General features: G+C 43.2%; 1 protein-coding gene across 1 annotated transcript in view; it reads left to right on the forward strand.

Annotated features, from left to right (window-relative positions):
- LOC128411078 (calpain-8-like) overlaps positions 1-14,818 on the forward strand; it is a 40,132-nt gene extending 25,314 nt beyond the window's left edge. The window contains exons 15-21 of the mRNA XM_053383066.1: positions 218-275; positions 924-988; positions 5,538-5,606; positions 7,147-7,225; positions 9,867-9,983; positions 11,077-11,135; positions 14,628-14,818. Coding sequence (XP_053239041.1) covers positions 218-275; positions 924-988; positions 5,538-5,606; positions 7,147-7,225; positions 9,867-9,983; positions 11,077-11,135; positions 14,628-14,651 — 471 coding nt within the window. The 3' untranslated portion in view covers positions 14,652-14,818. The remainder of the gene's footprint in view (positions 1-217; positions 276-923; positions 989-5,537; positions 5,607-7,146; positions 7,226-9,866; positions 9,984-11,076; positions 11,136-14,627) is intronic.
- Positions 14,819-17,345: the final 2,527 nt, after the last annotated feature.

A 17,345-nucleotide genomic window follows, 5' to 3' on the forward strand; every position in this document is an offset into this window, starting at 1 on the left:
TGGAACCCTTTGTCCCTGGCCTTTTATCATTAACTAACACACCCAACAGCTATCATCCACTAAAAATAAATTTAAATTGAATTTGGAGAGCTGGGGCAGAGAAGTCTCTCTTGGTTTTTGTTTGACATTAGATCTAGGATAGAGGCTAGGTTTAGCCAGAAGGTAACGGTTTGGTTGCCACGGTTGTTAAATCTTGGATTTGACTCCTTTTCTGCAGAACAGTGAAATGACTGCTGATGAACTTCAGACTGTTCTGAACAGAGTTGTGTCAAAGAGTAAGTTGCAGTCACTGCTTCATAATTGTGGGGGGAGACTCAAATACACACTCAAATACGTATATCCAGAATTATATTCAAAACCAGTCTGAATAATTCCTAACTGTAGCTGCCATTATGCTTTTCTTAAATTGCTTGTTATTGTTGCAACTGATTGCTATACAACTTTCAGAATGATAGCTATATTATTTTGCCTAATAAAGCCAGAAATACAAAAAACATGCATATTTCTGCAGTTCCTCAGAGAATGCATGAGAATTTTGCATTTATTTAAGTTCATTTCTACTACGAATTGCAGGGTTGTAGTGTGGGTTTAGGTGAAGCATTGATCCAGCTTAGATTAGTTTGTGCATGTTTATATTTTCTTTTTGAAAATGTTTAAAATAAAGTTTTTTGGGGGGGCATCACAAAGAGAACTGATTTGCCACAGAATCAGCTCTTGCCTTGTAATCACATCTTTCTGCTGATGTTCTTGTGAATTAGCACTAGAATCTTCCCTCTGTGAGATGTTCAGCTGTCTTCAAAATGATCTAGCATATTTTTCCTTAACTGCAAAGGCTAACCATGCACAAAGATAACTCCCTAGTGTTTCCAGGGAATGCAGATAAATATTTGTCTAACATATTTTTTGCCTTTTTCATTGTATAGGAAGAGACATTAACAGTGATGGATTCAGCATAAACACCTGCAGGGAGATGATCAGCCTCTTAGATGTATCCTTTAAATGTCACTCTTCTCTACTGGATTTCCCTTGTGAACCTTTTGACTAGATAAGGCAGGGCTTAACGTGTCTCATTTTCCTGGCACATCTGTCTTCACTTGCTGTAGGCATAAAGTGCAGAGTGTCGATCTAAACAGCTTAGTATAGCAAGGTTATTAACCCTTTGTTTCTGGTTGTGTGCTTGGTTTCCCATTGTATTGTGTTCAAGTTCTGCTGGGATGTATGAGAATTTGTCAACGATCCCTGCCTGGATTTAGCCGTGGTTGTGTTATTATGAACCACCTGGCTGCGATTCTAGTCTGATCATCAGATCATAGGTTGTTCTCCTTTTATACACAAGGAAGGTGTACAATGAGATTTGGGGAGAGTGGGCCAAATGGTTAAACCGGCCCCTCCTATCCACATGGCTCGGCAAATATGGAGGAAATAAAAGCTGGAGGAACTGCCAATCTTCACAGCATGCCCTTTTCTCATAGGAGAGTAATTAACAATGCAAATGATTTAACATGCTAGAATGAATTTAATATAGCTGTGTAGCCAGGTGGCTGGCAGAGAGCCACAGGGAGGGTTGGTAGAGAAGACAAGCTGTAATCTAGAGGGATGAGCTGTGCTGCTTCAGCAGAAAGTCTGCATAGGGAAAAATAATGGTAGAACTGGACTCAGGTGCACCCCTAGGGCCTTCAGAACCGTGCACTTACAAAAAAGCTTTTGGTATTTCAGTCTCCACACCTACATGAAGGCTGAACTCCTCTGTTCTATTTTATTTGTCTTCTTCTCTGCTGGTCTACACATGCAGTTGAATGTGGGGAAAGGGAGTAAAGACAGGAGAATAGACTCAGCCCACTTCAAGTTGCAGATGGGAGAAAAGCAGTGCTCCTTTCCTTCCTCAAAACAAACAAACAAATGCCACAGAAACCTCCAAAGTAGGAAACTGGCACAGCAGAGAGAGGGGCCTGTTCTATTCCATGTGGCAGCCTCTGCAATGCAGGGGTTCTGACCCAAGACAAAAGTTAAGGTTTCAGCACACAGAAAAAGGTGAGGCAAAGTGGGGTAAGGTCTAGGTCAGGCAGTGGCGTGCAGTGAAATTTTTCATAGGGGAGTAGTTAGGGCCAGATGTGCCAGTTTGCGAGGGCACGCGGGGGTGAAGGCTGCCACCGGGATTTCCTGATGTTGCATGCGTGTGCATCGTGCCTCCCTCCCTAAGCTGGACAGAAGCTTTATGGGCTTTGGGAGGAAGAAGGCACTAGGGTTTAATACTTTAATACTCTTAATTTATCAGGAAAAGTTAGGGGACTAGCCTAGTTCCTCAAGTCCACTGACTGCACACCACTGAGGTCAGGTGTGGTGAACCACTAGCCTTCCAGATGTTTCTGAACCACAAAGTTTCCCACACCTGGTTTAGATTTCAGCAAGGCAAGATGAGGCCAGAGTACAGGATTCAGTGGTGCCCTATCTAGCTCAGGCTGGAGAGTCCATAAGATCAGAACTTGAATGTTGTTGCCTATTTCAGGCTCAAAATGTGGTTTAAAGAGGAGCTGCTGCTCTAGCTCCACCTTCAGTGAAAGGAGCCTCCTCACTTAAGGGGCCCAGCCTATTTTACAGTCATCACTTTCATAGAGTGAGGGGCAAATTGAGCTTCTGAGTGTGAGTTCTCAGAGTCAGAGGTGGGCAGTGTGACCTTCTTCAGCCAGAGAGCCAGTGTGGTGTAGTGGTTAAGAGCGGTGGGCTTGTAATCTGGTGAACCGGTTTCGCGTCTCCTCTCCTCCACATGCAGCTGCTGGGTGACCTTGGACTAGTCACACTTCTCTGAAGTCTCTCAGCCCCACTCACCTCACAGAGTGTTTGTTGTGGGGGAGGAAGGGAAAGGAGAATGTTAGCCACTTTGAGACTCCTTAGGGTAGTGATAAAGCGGGATATCAAATCCAAACTCTTCTTCTCTTCTACCATGGAATCCTCTTGTGTTAGAGCTTTCAGGTTGGTATAAGCATCAGACTCAGACTCTGAAGGCAGTTCGCTCTCCTACTCTGAATCCCTAGCTTGACCCTCCAAAGATGAGGATTCTGGCCTTAGCATCATGATAGGGTCACCAAGGGGTCTCCCCAGGAAGTTTTCTCATTCAGAAATAGGTAACCTCCACCTACAGCCTCAAGTGGTATGGTTTATTCTGCACTAGGGAGTCTACTACATCAGTCAATGCCTGTGGAGACCAAGCCTCAGCCTCCCCTTTTGTCAAGCCCTTCCCCTCCTCAATCCCTTCTCACTCCTTACACTCTGCACAAACAGCCTATTGTCTTCTCCTTCATATTTTTCTCTGGCCTTCATTTCATTCTGTTCTGCCTGCATATCTCCCACTGTCTGTTCATCTAGCCATGAACTCTCTCCACTTTCAAATCTCTCTTTAAATTTCTTTCATGCCAGAGACAGAGAGTGGATTTTAATAACTACTGAAAGTGGTTAAGATGGTGGGGGACCTTTTGCCCTCTGGTTTGAAAACACATTTCTTTGTCGCTCGTGGTCTTCTCTGGAACAACACAAGTACCTTTCATTAGACCAAATAATGGGGTGACTGTACACACCAAAGTCAAACATGCTTTTCTTGTACATTTTCTCTACATTTGGAAACAGTAATTTAAGAAGCAAATAAAATCTTTCCTCAGGCACCTTGGCCTCACTTTACCTGCTCTTCCACTGTCTCTGACTCCCCCCCCCCCCATATCTCTGTTTGATGTACATTATAACCCTCTGGGCAGAGATCAGATCATGCCCCTAGCAGAACTGCCTTGTGGGTAAGAAGGACCATGAGCAGTTGTATGGAGACAACTAGCTTCATGGCTAGGTTGTGAGAATGAGCACGGGGACCACAAAGTTCTTTGCACAATTAAAGAGCTGTAGACTTAAGAAATATTTCTCTGGAGTCATGGAGTGCTTCGTCACTCACCTCTGCTGCCAACTTCCCTTCGCTCATTGTTAAGTGAGGCAGAAGCCTGCTTCTAGCAAGATGGCTGTGAGGTCAATTCTTTGCTCTAATGATGGTTCTAAGAGGCTACGGGTCATTTGCTGGTTTATGTGATGCCAGAACTGGACACAAAGTTTTGCTTATTATGCCAGATTGTTCAACACAATATCTTTCAGCAAAAAGGGGAAAGAGAGATGATGTGCTTGGGACAGACCCACCTCTGCTGTCTAGAAGGTCACGGATACCAGATGCAACTCAGCTTTGCTGTAATCACTGGGGTCTGGATTGTACCTATGTAGCCTGTTCCTGTGCAAGCTGACTCATAAATAAGCATACATGCAGAACTAGCACCTTTTTACAAGTGCCATATCATGTTCATTTTGTACTTGCAAGGAATTGATCTCTCAGTGTGACAGCACAAAAGCTCTGGAACTCCCTGCAGGTCGCTATCTTGTTTTCAGCACCTGCAAAACTTTTTTTTATTTAAGCAAGTCTGAGTAGATGTACAATTTTGACAGGCATTTTAATGTGCAGTTTTATTTTATTATGTGTTTTGGGGTGGAGAAAGTCTGGCCCATCGAATATAGTTAGTCTCCAACTCCCATCAGCCCCAGCAAACATAATTAGGCAGAAAGAGAGTTGGGAGTTGAACAGCATCTGAAGGGCCACAGCTTCCTCATCTCTGGTTTTACTTACATTTTGATTTATTTATTTTTTTGGATGTTGATTTAATCAGTATTTTAAATGTCTATTTTATACAAACCACTTGGAGGTCTTGACGATTAAGTGGCATATAAATATCTTGTTAAATATAAATAAATAAATGTCTCACTCACGGGTAAGTGTGCATATAATCACAGCCTAACAGTGGAGGACTTGGGCTTTAAAATTTCAGCGGCGCCTTGTGTGGTGCCAAAATTGGGTGTCCAACCCCACCTTCAGTTGTTCATCATTGTTGCGGTACCCGCTGCGGTGCCCTCTGGGCTGAACTGGTCAAACTCCCCATAATCCGCCTCTGAGCCCAATTTGTATTTCAGCAATTAATGTCCCAGTAAATATTCTGGGAGCACCTGATATTGTGGCAATGTTAAAGTTAAGAAGGTGTGGTCCTTATCTGTGCTTTGATGGGATAACAGGAGGAGTTGCGGAGGAGTTGCTGATAAGTCATTGTGTTCTTTCTAAAGGAAGAATGCAGCAGAATTGTAGCAAATGGAACTTAGGCTGCTTGAAATGTGTGCAGGTTTTTAAAACAAAAGTATTTCCTAAAAAGGACTTCAAGCAGGTGGCTACTTCTTGTAGTCCAAAGCATGATCTATGTGGCCCTACGAAAATATAATAAATCACTCTGCAAAAGAGAGTGCAGGAATCTTCATCATACCCTTATCTAAGCAAACTGAAAACAGCAGGTGTGCCTCCTCTGGGTGGGTTGAAAGTGCAGGTTCATGCATCAGGTAAAGTGGCACATTTTAATGAGTCATTCATTTTTATCTAGGCCAGAAGTCCTTACTGGCTAAGAGAGAGCGAAGGGGAGGGGAGGGGGGAAAGAGTTATTTGCTTCCACAAATTAGACCTTAACTTTCTGTAGAACCATGGAACTGGTACATTGGATCTTTTGGAATTCAAGATACTTTGGATGAAGATTCAGAAATATCTGGTAAAATAGCTCTTTTCTAAATGTATTATTTCTCTTTGATCCATAAATGGATGAGAAATGGAGCCCTGAATGCCAGAAATATGTGGTTTTTTGTGGGGGTATGGAATGTACATGCAAGGGTTCCAAGGGTAGGAAATAGTCTTATATCCCACGGACAGCTACCTATATTTTAAAATGCCTCCTCCCTAATCAAGCTACTAGCATGGGCATCCACTGGCATTTTTATGGGTGTGTTTATGTGAAAAATGAAAAACACTGAAAGCATGGAGCAAGCTAGTTTTTTGTAAAGAGTGAGAAGAATCGGCTCTGTACATTTTGCCTTGTATCTCAGGTTCTACAAATGCTAAAAAGCTAAAGGTCACATCTGCACTATACATTTAAAACATGACTAAGAATTCATGGGGTATCTTGGGAGCTGTAGTTTGTTAAAGATGCTGGGAATTGTAGCTGTGTGAGGTTAGCACCCTTAATGAACTACAGTCATGTGACCCGATTTCTTTTTTTTTCATGGAAGCTGGGAGTCATGGGAATAATAATAATATTAATAATTTTATTTGTACCCTGCCCATCTGGCTGGGTTGTCCCAGCCACTTTGAGCGGCTTCCAACATATATAAAACATAACAAAAACCTCCCTATACAGGGCTGCCTTCAAGTGTCTTCTAAAGCCTGTTCTAAAGGTCTTCTAAAGGCTCCTTGATGGGAAGGTGTTCCACAGGATGGATGCCAATCCTGAGAAGGCCCCCTGCCTAGTTCTCTGTGTCTGCAGGCTACTTCACTTGTCAGAGGCAGATTGCCTCTGAAAACCAGTTGACGTGCAACAAAAGTAGGGAAAATGCTGTTGCCTCTGGGTTCGAAATGCAAGCTTCCTTCCCCTAGGCTTCTGATTGGTCACTGTGAGAACAGGATACTGGACTCAGTTAGGCCTTGGGCCTAATTCCTCACATCCTTAATAATTGAGAGTAGGATGGGAGAATGCTAAATGTCTTCTCACTGTTAGTTTGGCACCTGCCACACACATGAAAATGACATGAAAATTATGCTACTTATATGCAACTATATTTCTTATCAGGCCCTCAGTACTCAACATTTTGATTACTTTTGCAGTAGTAGTTGAAAGCGTGAAAGAACAACTGTGGCAGAACTTCCTACTGAGTTACAGGCCAGAATAGCTTCTAATTACACAGCTAGAGCTGGATAAGAAGCCATTTGGCACCGAGAACTGTCTGTTGTTCTTTTAAAGTATTAATCTCAATAGAGTTTTATATTACAGCCTTTGCCAGAGGAAGGGGGTTATTTCTCAAAGGCCCGTTTGCCATGTGGGTGGGCAAGTTGCCAGCCCTGTGGGAGCCATTTCCCAGGGCACACAGCTTGCCATTAGTTAATTGAATTCCTCCCTCTCCTTCAGTCATTAACGCTTTCAGAGAGAGGAGGCTCCCTTGGCAGGCATGAGCAGCAGTGAATATCCTAGCCAAACTGATAGGTCTTCTAAAATTAGCCTAAAATGACAACCAACAGCCTTCCCTATTTCTTTGGCTTAGGAAATCTATAAGAAAGTGGATACTGACTTTTCCGGGACCATAGATGCACATGAAATGAGAAATGCTCTCACGGAAGCAGGTCAGTATCCAAAATGTAGAGATGGGGGAGAAATCCAACTTTTTTTGGAATTGGAACAAGAAGCCACCTAATGTGCATTTCTTGAATCATTATATGGTGCAGAAAACAGTTCTCCTGTGAACTTTGCACTTCTCTGAATTTTGCAATGCAGTCGTTGAACCAATCACTGGGTACAAAATGCATATTTTCAAGGAAAATGTGCATAAATATGCATACCTTAATGAAAACAACATAGAAAGGTGTATTATATTAGGGGAAATTGCTTGCAAAAATGTGTATACAGCCATACCTCAGGTTACAGACGCTTCAGGGTGCGTTTTTTCAGGTTACATACTGCCGAAACCTGGAAGTACCAGAACAGGTTACTTCTGGGTTTTGGCGGTCGCACGTGCACAGAAGCGCTAAATTGCACTTTATGCATGCGCAGAAGCGTCAAATTGCAACCTGTGTGTGCGCAGACGCACCGCTGCGGGTTGCGAACGTGCATCCCGCATGGATCACGTTCGCAACCCGAGTGTCCACTGTATTAGTCAAAACTATGTACAAGAATGCAGTGGCACCCAGGGTGGGACAAGTTTTCCACCCCCTGGTGGGCTGGGCAGCTGAGGTATGGGTGCACCTCAGCCTCCTTGCCCATTGCTCCCATCTACCTGTCCACTAGTCCAACCCACCTGCCACTGTTCCTCAGCTGCCAGAGCACTGTGCGTGTTGTGGGGCCCCCTGATTGCTCTCCCTCAAAAATGTGTGCCTGGGGTCACCCCCCTATGCTACGACTCTGCAAGAGGTGTATATGCGGAGAAATTTGCATTAACATGCATTTCCATTAGTTTTTTTTAAAAAGACTCAAATAGGGAAATTTGGAGAAATAAATTTAAGATGCGAAACAGAAAAATTGAAACTGACTGATTTGTCCATCCCTACTGTGTGCCAGTGGTCTTTTGTGTGACCTCTAAGGTACCCAATCCTCCATGTAAGGAATCTTTTACATCTGTCACACAGCTCAAGTGTATTGCAAATGATTCTGGGATGTGTTCTTAGATGCCCATTCATATGAGGCACAGACTGGGCTTGTTGGGCCTCATAATTACCCTGCTTGAATTGAGAATATGACTCAGAACATCCCCAGCAGCAGACTCCTGCAGCTGTGCTTTGACAGAGATGGCGGACAGCGTGCTGGTGACGGGGAGTCTATATTCCAGGGAAACTTTCAGGAATTAGGGCCTTGCAACAAAATGTTGCCACATGGAATGCTTCTGTTTGGCACTCCTGACACTCTATTCCACCCCCATTCTTTTCCTTGATTCTCTCTCCAGCCATTGGTCACCTTTCTATGCACCCTGCGCATGCTCAGCCCTCATTGGACCCCACTTGGGGTCCCCTCCATTTCTGGGTTTTTGGAAGGGGGAGTAGACACGCAGGTGCCAATCCCAGCTATATTAAAATCTTAATTTTCTCTATTGATCTCTATGGGCACCTCTCATTTAAGTCCCTGAGGACATATGAACATGTGAACCATTGCGTGGCCTATCTAAACAGCGGCATAGCTCTCTCTATCTTTTTTATGTCCAGCTGTTTCTTCCTCCATCCTCTTTTCCCAGCTACAACATCCTCCTTGGAGAGGAACATTCCATGTTTCATTTGACCCCTGGGGCATCCTCCAAGGGCCCATAGTGGGACCAGTGTCTCTTGTCACGCAGGTCATATGCATCAGCTTCACTTGGCTCCAATCCTCCCATCTCCCCTCACAATACCCTCTGCAAACTGAGGATAATATTTCAAGCATTTGATGAAGTGGACTGTAGTCTACAAAAGCTTATGCTACAAAGCATCTATTAATCTTTAAAGTGCCACAAGGATCTTTGTTGTTTCTATAGGGGGTGGATGGGAATCATCTGGTCTTGGGGGGGGGGGGAGATTATCGCCACAATATGGGGAATTGCTGACTTTCCAGCAAATGTATTCCTCCATTCAGGCCAGCAAACTGTGGCTTCAGCCTCAGCTTAAATGAAGCTTTAGGAAATGGATAGGAAGTATATCCTGTGCATGAAACTGACTCCCTGCAATGGATTTCGTTTGGCTGGAGCCCCAGGAGTGCATTAAGGCTTCACTAATTAGGTGCTTCTCTTCTGAATATAGGTCAAGGGAATTCCCATGAATTGGCATTAAAATGTGTCATTTTAGAAAACATTATGAGGGAGTGTTAAGTCTGTTACCTCTTGAGAACAATGGGGGCTGGGAAGGAGAACATAATAGACCAACAAACCTGCCAGGATGGAATAGCTAATAATACTTCATCACTGTCTGTCTGCAGCTGTTTTGTTGTTGTTGTTGTTTGTTGTTATTCATATCATTTCTATTCTGCTTTATATTTTAAAGAAAAAGACCTCAAAGCGGTTTACAACACATCAAAATATTGTATAAAACAATCCAGAATGAAACAAATGCAGGCTTCAAGGAAAATATTTCAATTTCTTCTCCAAGTGACATTTTGCTTTTGCCACATTTATTTACCTGCTTAATTTATATAGCTGCCCCATAGCAGAAGTACTATAAACCGCACAAAACAGGTGCAATGAAACAGAACGGTGTGGATCAACACCAAATATTGTGTTACTCATGCCTGGCTTTCCTTTCCACATAGGCTTCACTCTTAACAACAAAATCCAGCACAGTATAGCTCTCCGTTATGCTGGCAGCAAGATGACCATTGACTTTGATGGCTTCGTGGCCTGCATGATTCGCCTAGAGACTCTCTTCAGTAAGTCTTCCTGAAGTAAAAGGAAGTAGAGTGACAGAAAATACTCTGGAGTGTCTCCCTTACCACCACCCCGGCTTTTCTCTAACAAGCAAAAGAGCTATCCCTATTTTTAACCTGAGCACAAACAACTGTTTGTCAAGGAAAAAGGGACCAAAATGTCTGTAATTTGCCAAATTAGATAAGTAACCAACTACTCCCAAGCTAGTGTAAGATCCCAAAGCTTGTCAGACTCTTCTTTTGACAAAACAAATACAGGGACTCAGATGCAGAAGATATTCTACCCCCCCCCCCACAAGGTCTAATAGGATCTGCCAAAGGGACTGATTTGCAAACCTCACCCAGTGTGTGACTGCCATCTTGCTATGCAGAGAATGGTGTAACTGCCCTAATATGCCAGTTTAGGTGCTTTCCAGACAAGGATTGCACAAGAATATACAATGACCAGATCATCTTAATTGCATTCCTCACCATGCCCCATCTAGTGTCTCTGCTACAGGGAAACCACTTTTCCAATCTCATTGTCATTCAAGATAGTGCAGGTGCTCCATTGTGAATGGAATAGGCAGTGTGACTGTGAGAATACATAGGCATCTGCTGGATGCTATCTGTGACATCCCCAGTGACCAGCAGCTCAATTCTTCCAACTTTCATGCCTTCACTGTTTTGCCATTTTATAAGTATTTAAAATACTTAAACACACACACACACACACACACACACACACACACACACAGTCTTTGGAAGCTGAGCACTCTCTTATATACCACCTCAGCTGAAAGAACTTTAAAGTTACCAACACCATAGGAAGATGTCTCATACCAGATCACTGGCCCATCTAGCTTAGTGTTGTCTACACTGACCGGCAGTGGACCTCCAGGGTTTCAGGTGGGACATTTTCTCAGCCATACCTGAGGATAGTAGAGATTCAGTCTGGGATCTGGGACAAAGCAAACCCTTTGTCCCACAGCTGATAAAACTGAAGTAACCTGATTTGAAGAAGCCAGGTTCTCGGAATTGTGCCCCATCTCCAGGTTTTGTATTTCTCATGTACCAAATGCTACTGTTTAACGCCTGCTCTTTTTTTGCCACTCAGAAATGTTTCAGATGCTAGACAAGGATAAGCATGGAGTTGTCCAGCTCTCTCTGGCTGAGGTAATGATGATTGAATTAAGCTTCTGCACAGCTGCATTATGACAGATTGGTGGTAATAAGATGCCCAAATAAAAGCACCACTGCTTTTAAATCACACCTATTTATTATTATTTCTAGTAGTACTGATGCAGCTAGGATACCTGTTAAAACCACAGCTCGGCATGTTAAGATGGAGAGCACATCTTAGTGGATAAGCTCACACATTATAATTCACTGACTGGAATATATTTGGATGCATGAGGTAGAATCCTGGGTAGTCTTTAGCCCCAGTAGATATTAAGATCAAGGTGGCAATAAAGAGCCAAGTTCTAGCCCTTTTAACCATGCATTCATCTTCTTTCTGCTTTGGGAGCAATGTGTGCTCTCATTGCCACTCAACTGACAGGCGCTAGCAGCACACATTCAAATGCTTTGTACTAATGAAGCAAGCCTCATTGAAGGGGCGCTTCCACCACCAGCCAGCTGATTGGAGCGGGGAGTGCACCTTCAGTGGAGGTCATTGTAAAAACCCACCAGCTGATTGGCAGTCACACCAATCCCTTTGAAATTTGATGGGATACATGACGTCAGGTGATTGACAGGGGGTCTGTCCCACCCATCTGGCAAAGTTGGGCTGTACTGGTCGGCTCCATCTGCTAGCTCAAAGACAGGGAATCTTCTTCTGCATTCCCTTGGGGATAATTTACCAGGGCTTCATGTAACTAGTGGACAGGCCCCAAACCACTATTTTCTTCTGTTTTTTTGTCTCTCCCTTTTCCTTTCCACCCAACGGGCTGCCAGAGTTGGGACATCCTTGCCAGAGCCCAGAACTGATTGTTTGCAAGAGTTTTCTCCTCTTATCTTTCCATTGCTTGATCTGTTCCAGCTTCTCCATCTCCTACCCTCCTTTCTCTCTCCAGTTCCCTCTTTCCTGGCTTGAAATGAGGTCAAAGGCTGCAGGTTGCCCACACCTGTACTGGCCTAGGACCCTCGTACCTACGGGACTGCCTCTCCCGGTATGCCCCATGGAGGACCTTAAGGTCCATAAATAGCAACACCCTAGATGTCCCGGGCCCTAAGAAAGTTAGATTAGCCTCAACCAGAGCCAGGGCCTTTTCAACACTGGCTCCGGCCTGGTGGAATGCTCTGTCTCATGAGACCAGGGCCCTGCGGGATCTGATTTCTTTCCACAGGGCCTGTAAGACAGAGTTGTTCCGCCTGGCCTTTGGCTTAGAATCAATTTGATTCCCTCCCCCTCTTTCTTTTTTCCTTTCTCTTCCTGTGAAGAAGCTGCATTTTAATGTTTTAATGTTGTAATTTAATCTTGTTTTTTAAGTTTTTTAAGTTTTAATCACCTTGTTTTTATTATTGATTGTTAGCCGCCCTGCGCCCGGTCTTGGCTGGGGAGGGCGGGGTATAAATTATTATTATTATTATTATTATTATTATTATTATTATTATTCAAGCCAGGTGCTCTAAACAAGGATGAGTAGCAGCAACAGCGATGAGAGTCTGGAATGGGATTCTCTGGCTTCAGCAGCTGACAAAACCCAAAACTGGAGGCCTTCATAAGCTTCAGCATGAATTTCTGCTTTCTTCTGAGCAAAAATGGCTAGAACTGGGCTCCGAGTTTTTAAAGCCAAAAACAATAATGCTGTCAGAGCTAGTATTGTCAAATTCATCAGGAAAACGTAGGTTATATATGGACAGCAATCCATTTTGTCACATAGGGAGCAGGATATAAATAGATTTCTGTTATGATCACTCTGTGTTCATCTTTGTTATCCACCTTCAAAGGGAATGAGACAAAACAACTGAAAACGTGCATGAGGGAAGCAGTTCTTGCCCAGAATGAGGTGAAAATAAGTGACCTGATAGGTCTTAGCAATGATCTAGATGTTATGAGTGATGATTCTTTTTTTTCTTATTTTGGCTAGAATACAAAAGATGGCAGGGCCTGCTGTAGTCAGAGAAAGGAACCTTGCTGTGAAACTATAATGAAAGCCACATCCATCAGAGATGTTAGGAGCATTCAGTTTTATTTAATGGCATTTGGGAAGCAGACTCTGACCTACCTTTTCTTCTGTCAGCCAGCAAGAAATTTGATATGTTTTCATGCGATATGTCTCCTACCCAGCTCCCAATCTAGTGGGATTATTCACCCTAGGTGAAATGCCAACAACTGTCACTGTTCTGTAGCTCAGAAATTTCCAGGCTTGCTAGTCTATTTTGGACCCTCACTGCCACTGCCACCCCGTTCCTGTAATTTCCTGGGTCTGCAGGTGTGCAGAAGGTTGATTCTGGCCAGAATGTAGAATGGGGCTTTGGGTGATCCTTCCAAGTGCCATCTGGTGTGGCAGGGCATGTGCATCATGCACTTCAAGTGAGTAACATGAAGCTTGGGGGAATTGCGGAAAAGATCTAAGCTACACTGGCAGGAGGCTGAATCACATGGGTCTCTAGGTACTGATGAGGCCTGTTACATGCCTCCCAATATGGACTCAACTGCTCAGAAGTTCCCATATATCAAACCAGACCTGTTCCATCTAGCTCAATATTGTCTGCATTGACTGATGGCAGTTTCCCCAGGGTTTTGGACAGAGGGATTTACCAGCCCTACCTGGAGATCCTAGGGATTGAGCTTGGGCCCTTCTGTATGCAAAGCATTCTGTTCTAATGTTCTAATGGAGGCTGATTCATTGGGGCAAATGGGGAAATGCCCCCCCACCTGCCTGCCTTCTTACTTAAAACCAGTCTAGGGCATGGCTGGATTTAGGTTTGATGAGGCCCTAAGCTACTGAAGGTAATGGGGCCCTTTATATGTCCAGCCGTCCTTTGTCAACAACAAATTGTCATTGTTTTTTGTGCTGAATATATGCTATATATGAATATATATGGTAATTTTGGGGAGCAGGCTAGCAGGCAGGGTCCATTACTTACACCATAGGAGCCTACACAACACAAAACACTGTTGTTTTGTGTAGGTTTTATTTGATTTGCTTTTTATCTTATATTTTGAAAATGTACATCCAGGTTTTTTCCCTTTATTTTTTTTGGCTTATACGTAAGTCTGACACTGGTCTAGGGGCTGGCACTGGGTGTCAGCTTCTTCTTCCTTAGTTTGAGTTTTGCCATTACAGAACTCAGTAGGGAGGAAGATGGGGTGAAAACCAGAATTAGTTGGCTGTGCTTGTCATTGGCTCTTACTCTACATGCTGTTGTCTCCCTGCCTTACACATCACCACCAGTCTTGATGGCCACCAGTGAGTATTCATCTGCTTTTTCCCTGAGTGATGACCTTTCCACAGATTAAGTGGTACAGCCAAAATGGTTCCCCTCAGAATCAGGACTACTGACTCTTGTTTGCAGACTCTTAGATCCCATGATGCAGCAGCAGCAGCAGCAACAGCTCTACCAAGATGGAATCATAGAAAACTTTGGGGAAGCTTTGAACATGTCCAAACAGATGCCCTAAGTAAGTTCTAACAGTTATGTTCTCTCTTTCTCTCCCAGTGGCTGTGTTGCACATTGGTTTAAGATGGCGTTTTGCAAGTCATTTGAGAGCTCCACAACTAGCACTTCTACAGATAAGCTCCTACAAAGCAGTTGAAAGATATGAAGAAGGAAATCAATTTCTGCGCTTGGCAATACTTTTTGATGTAAACAGGTCATTCAGAAAAATAAACACATCTATTTGGAAACAATGAATTGCTATCATTCCCTCTGTTTCTGATGTTCAGATTGTGGGTGCTATTGCCTAGGTAGCCAAACTGGCTGCACCCTCACGCAAGAGGGAGTTAGCCTAATGAACAGAAGGGCTGCTTACGATAAATAACTGAATACATGCACATGACCCATTTAAGGAACCCCTATCATAAGACCCGAGTCTGAAATTACCTTACTTCCCCACAGCTTGGGAAAGTTTGTAGAAGTAAAAAGAATCTTTTGGGGATAAGCTCTAATTCCTCCCCCCAAAAAAACACACATCTCAATGAGGATTGAGTATATGCAACACATCAGGCTGCAACTTTGGGGCTGCAGGTCCCACTTGAAATGAAAGTATCATCATATTGTAGGATTCTCAAGCTTCAAAACAGTGATTTGATTCCAAATACATAGCATGGAAGGAAGTAAACAAATGTGAGTTCAGTCAGGCTCCTTTCTTTCTGTCAGAACAGTCAGAAACTTGCGTCTTGCAAGGCTCTTCTTTACAGTTCATGCATTCCATACTTTTGTTTGTAGGTTCTGATATTACAACTGACCCCTTTTTGAGACATGACTCTACATGTTTTCAAAAGGTGAAAAAATGCAGCATCTATATCAAGCAGCTCTGAGACAGGCCATAGAGACGAAGGCAGAAAGCAAAATGGGGCAGTGAGAGATGAACTTGCCATTCATGCAAGGCAGGAGATGGCTGAAGAAAAACTTTGCAGAAAAAAACCCCAGACATTCAGGAGGGATTGGCCAGATGGTGGTCTGCTTCTTGGCACCAGCACCCTCAGAAGCAACAGACACCAAATCTTGGAGCTTTGAACAGCCAACAAACTCTGGACAAGTGTGTGGTCTCCAGCTCCATACAGCAAAATCATTTTGCTTCCTAGAGTGCCCTCTAGCCTGTTAGTCCAGTAGAAGGACTGGGATGGACCAGCTTGACCTCATATTGGGGTCTTCTGCAATCCTGGACAGAATCAAGGAACGGATCCATCCTATGCACCACATATGGATAGCTCCTTTTAGAACAGGAAATTAAAAGTTATATATGGAAGTGTTGCACTGTAGGAAGGATACATGACTTGACTCTCCCAGCTTCACTTCTCCTTCTCGGTTGATTAAAAAATTGCTGCAAGTTCACATTGTTTGTTTCCTTCATTTGTTGAGGAATGAGGACATCGTCATGCCTCCTTTCATCATAAATATTTCAGGGCACTATGCACATCAAATTTCCTTAACAACATAAAGTGCAATAAAATACAATCAGCACAAAAGCATCAATCACAGGGAAATAATAAAACTGATACACCATTTGGATCAGATTCTCAAGCTTTCGTTTAGTTATTGGACTTCGGTTCAACGTTATTGCTAACCCATTAAACAGCCTGGTGTGCTCTGTTTTACTTACATATTCACAATCTTACATTCTCAATCATCCCTTTGCTCCCTTGTCACCTTCCATCTTAAAAATAAATATGACTGAAAAACCCAATCAGGATGCGGTGGATCTTCCTCAAAGGGACTGTGCAATCAGCTTGTTTGATTTGTGGCTGTTGTATTTGGGTAAGGATGACGTAACGGGAAAGATGATAAAATGTGACAGCAAATCTGCAAGCAAATATGGGCTGGTGCAATCTAATCAAAAGAAATGAGAACTTGTTCAATGCGAATCTGATAATTAAATGCTGAGGAGGCGGTGCAAGAACAAGCATAGGCAGTTTAATCATACATCAACATTGCTGACAGGTCAGGACAGTGCTCCTCCAGCACACCTGAGAGTGGCAAAGCTAGCTTAGGAGGCCAAGCTATGCAGCACAAACAACTCTGTCCTCCACACCTTACCAACACCCCCAGCACCTGCCTCCTGGTGCAGCTGCCTCACTTTGCCTAATGCACACAGGGTACGCTGGAAACGCTGATATCAGAAGGAAATGAGACAGAATCTACCTGATTTGTGCTTGCCCAAACAATAAGTGACCAAAAACATAGCTAACCTTCAAAATTTCCTCTTCTCTAAATTTACAATGCAGTTTTCCAACCAAATAATGCTTACAAAATGAATATATCAGGGGAAAGTGTGCATAAAGGCATTTTTGGTGAAAATAAGATACAGAAATACACTGTATTGCATATGAAAATATAGATATTAGGCAAGATTGCATACAAATATTTGTAGAGACTAGGGTGATGTCTGCTCTTTCTAGGAACTCTTCTCATTGGGAGACTTTTATGGGTTGGCTGAGAGTTTGTTTGGACGCTGGGTAAGAACCTAGAGGCTGAGAGGGAGGGTGTGTCAGAAGGAAAATGAATTGATACTGATTTTTATATATTAGTAATTGTGTTTTAATGTAACATATTTATATGCTGTGTATTTTTGTAACATTTTAGGTTGTTGCTTCTTTTTCGTACACTGCTTAGAGATGTTTTTTAACATATTAAGACGTATAGAAATGAAATAATCCACAATCAATCCATCCAATCTGCAGCCTGACGCTGACTGACTCAAGCTATTGACCTTCA

The sequence above is a fragment of the Podarcis raffonei genome, chromosome 3, assembly GCF_027172205.1.
Source record: "Podarcis raffonei isolate rPodRaf1 chromosome 3, rPodRaf1.pri, whole genome shotgun sequence".
NCBI lineage: Eukaryota > Metazoa > Chordata > Lepidosauria > Squamata > Lacertidae > Podarcis > Podarcis raffonei.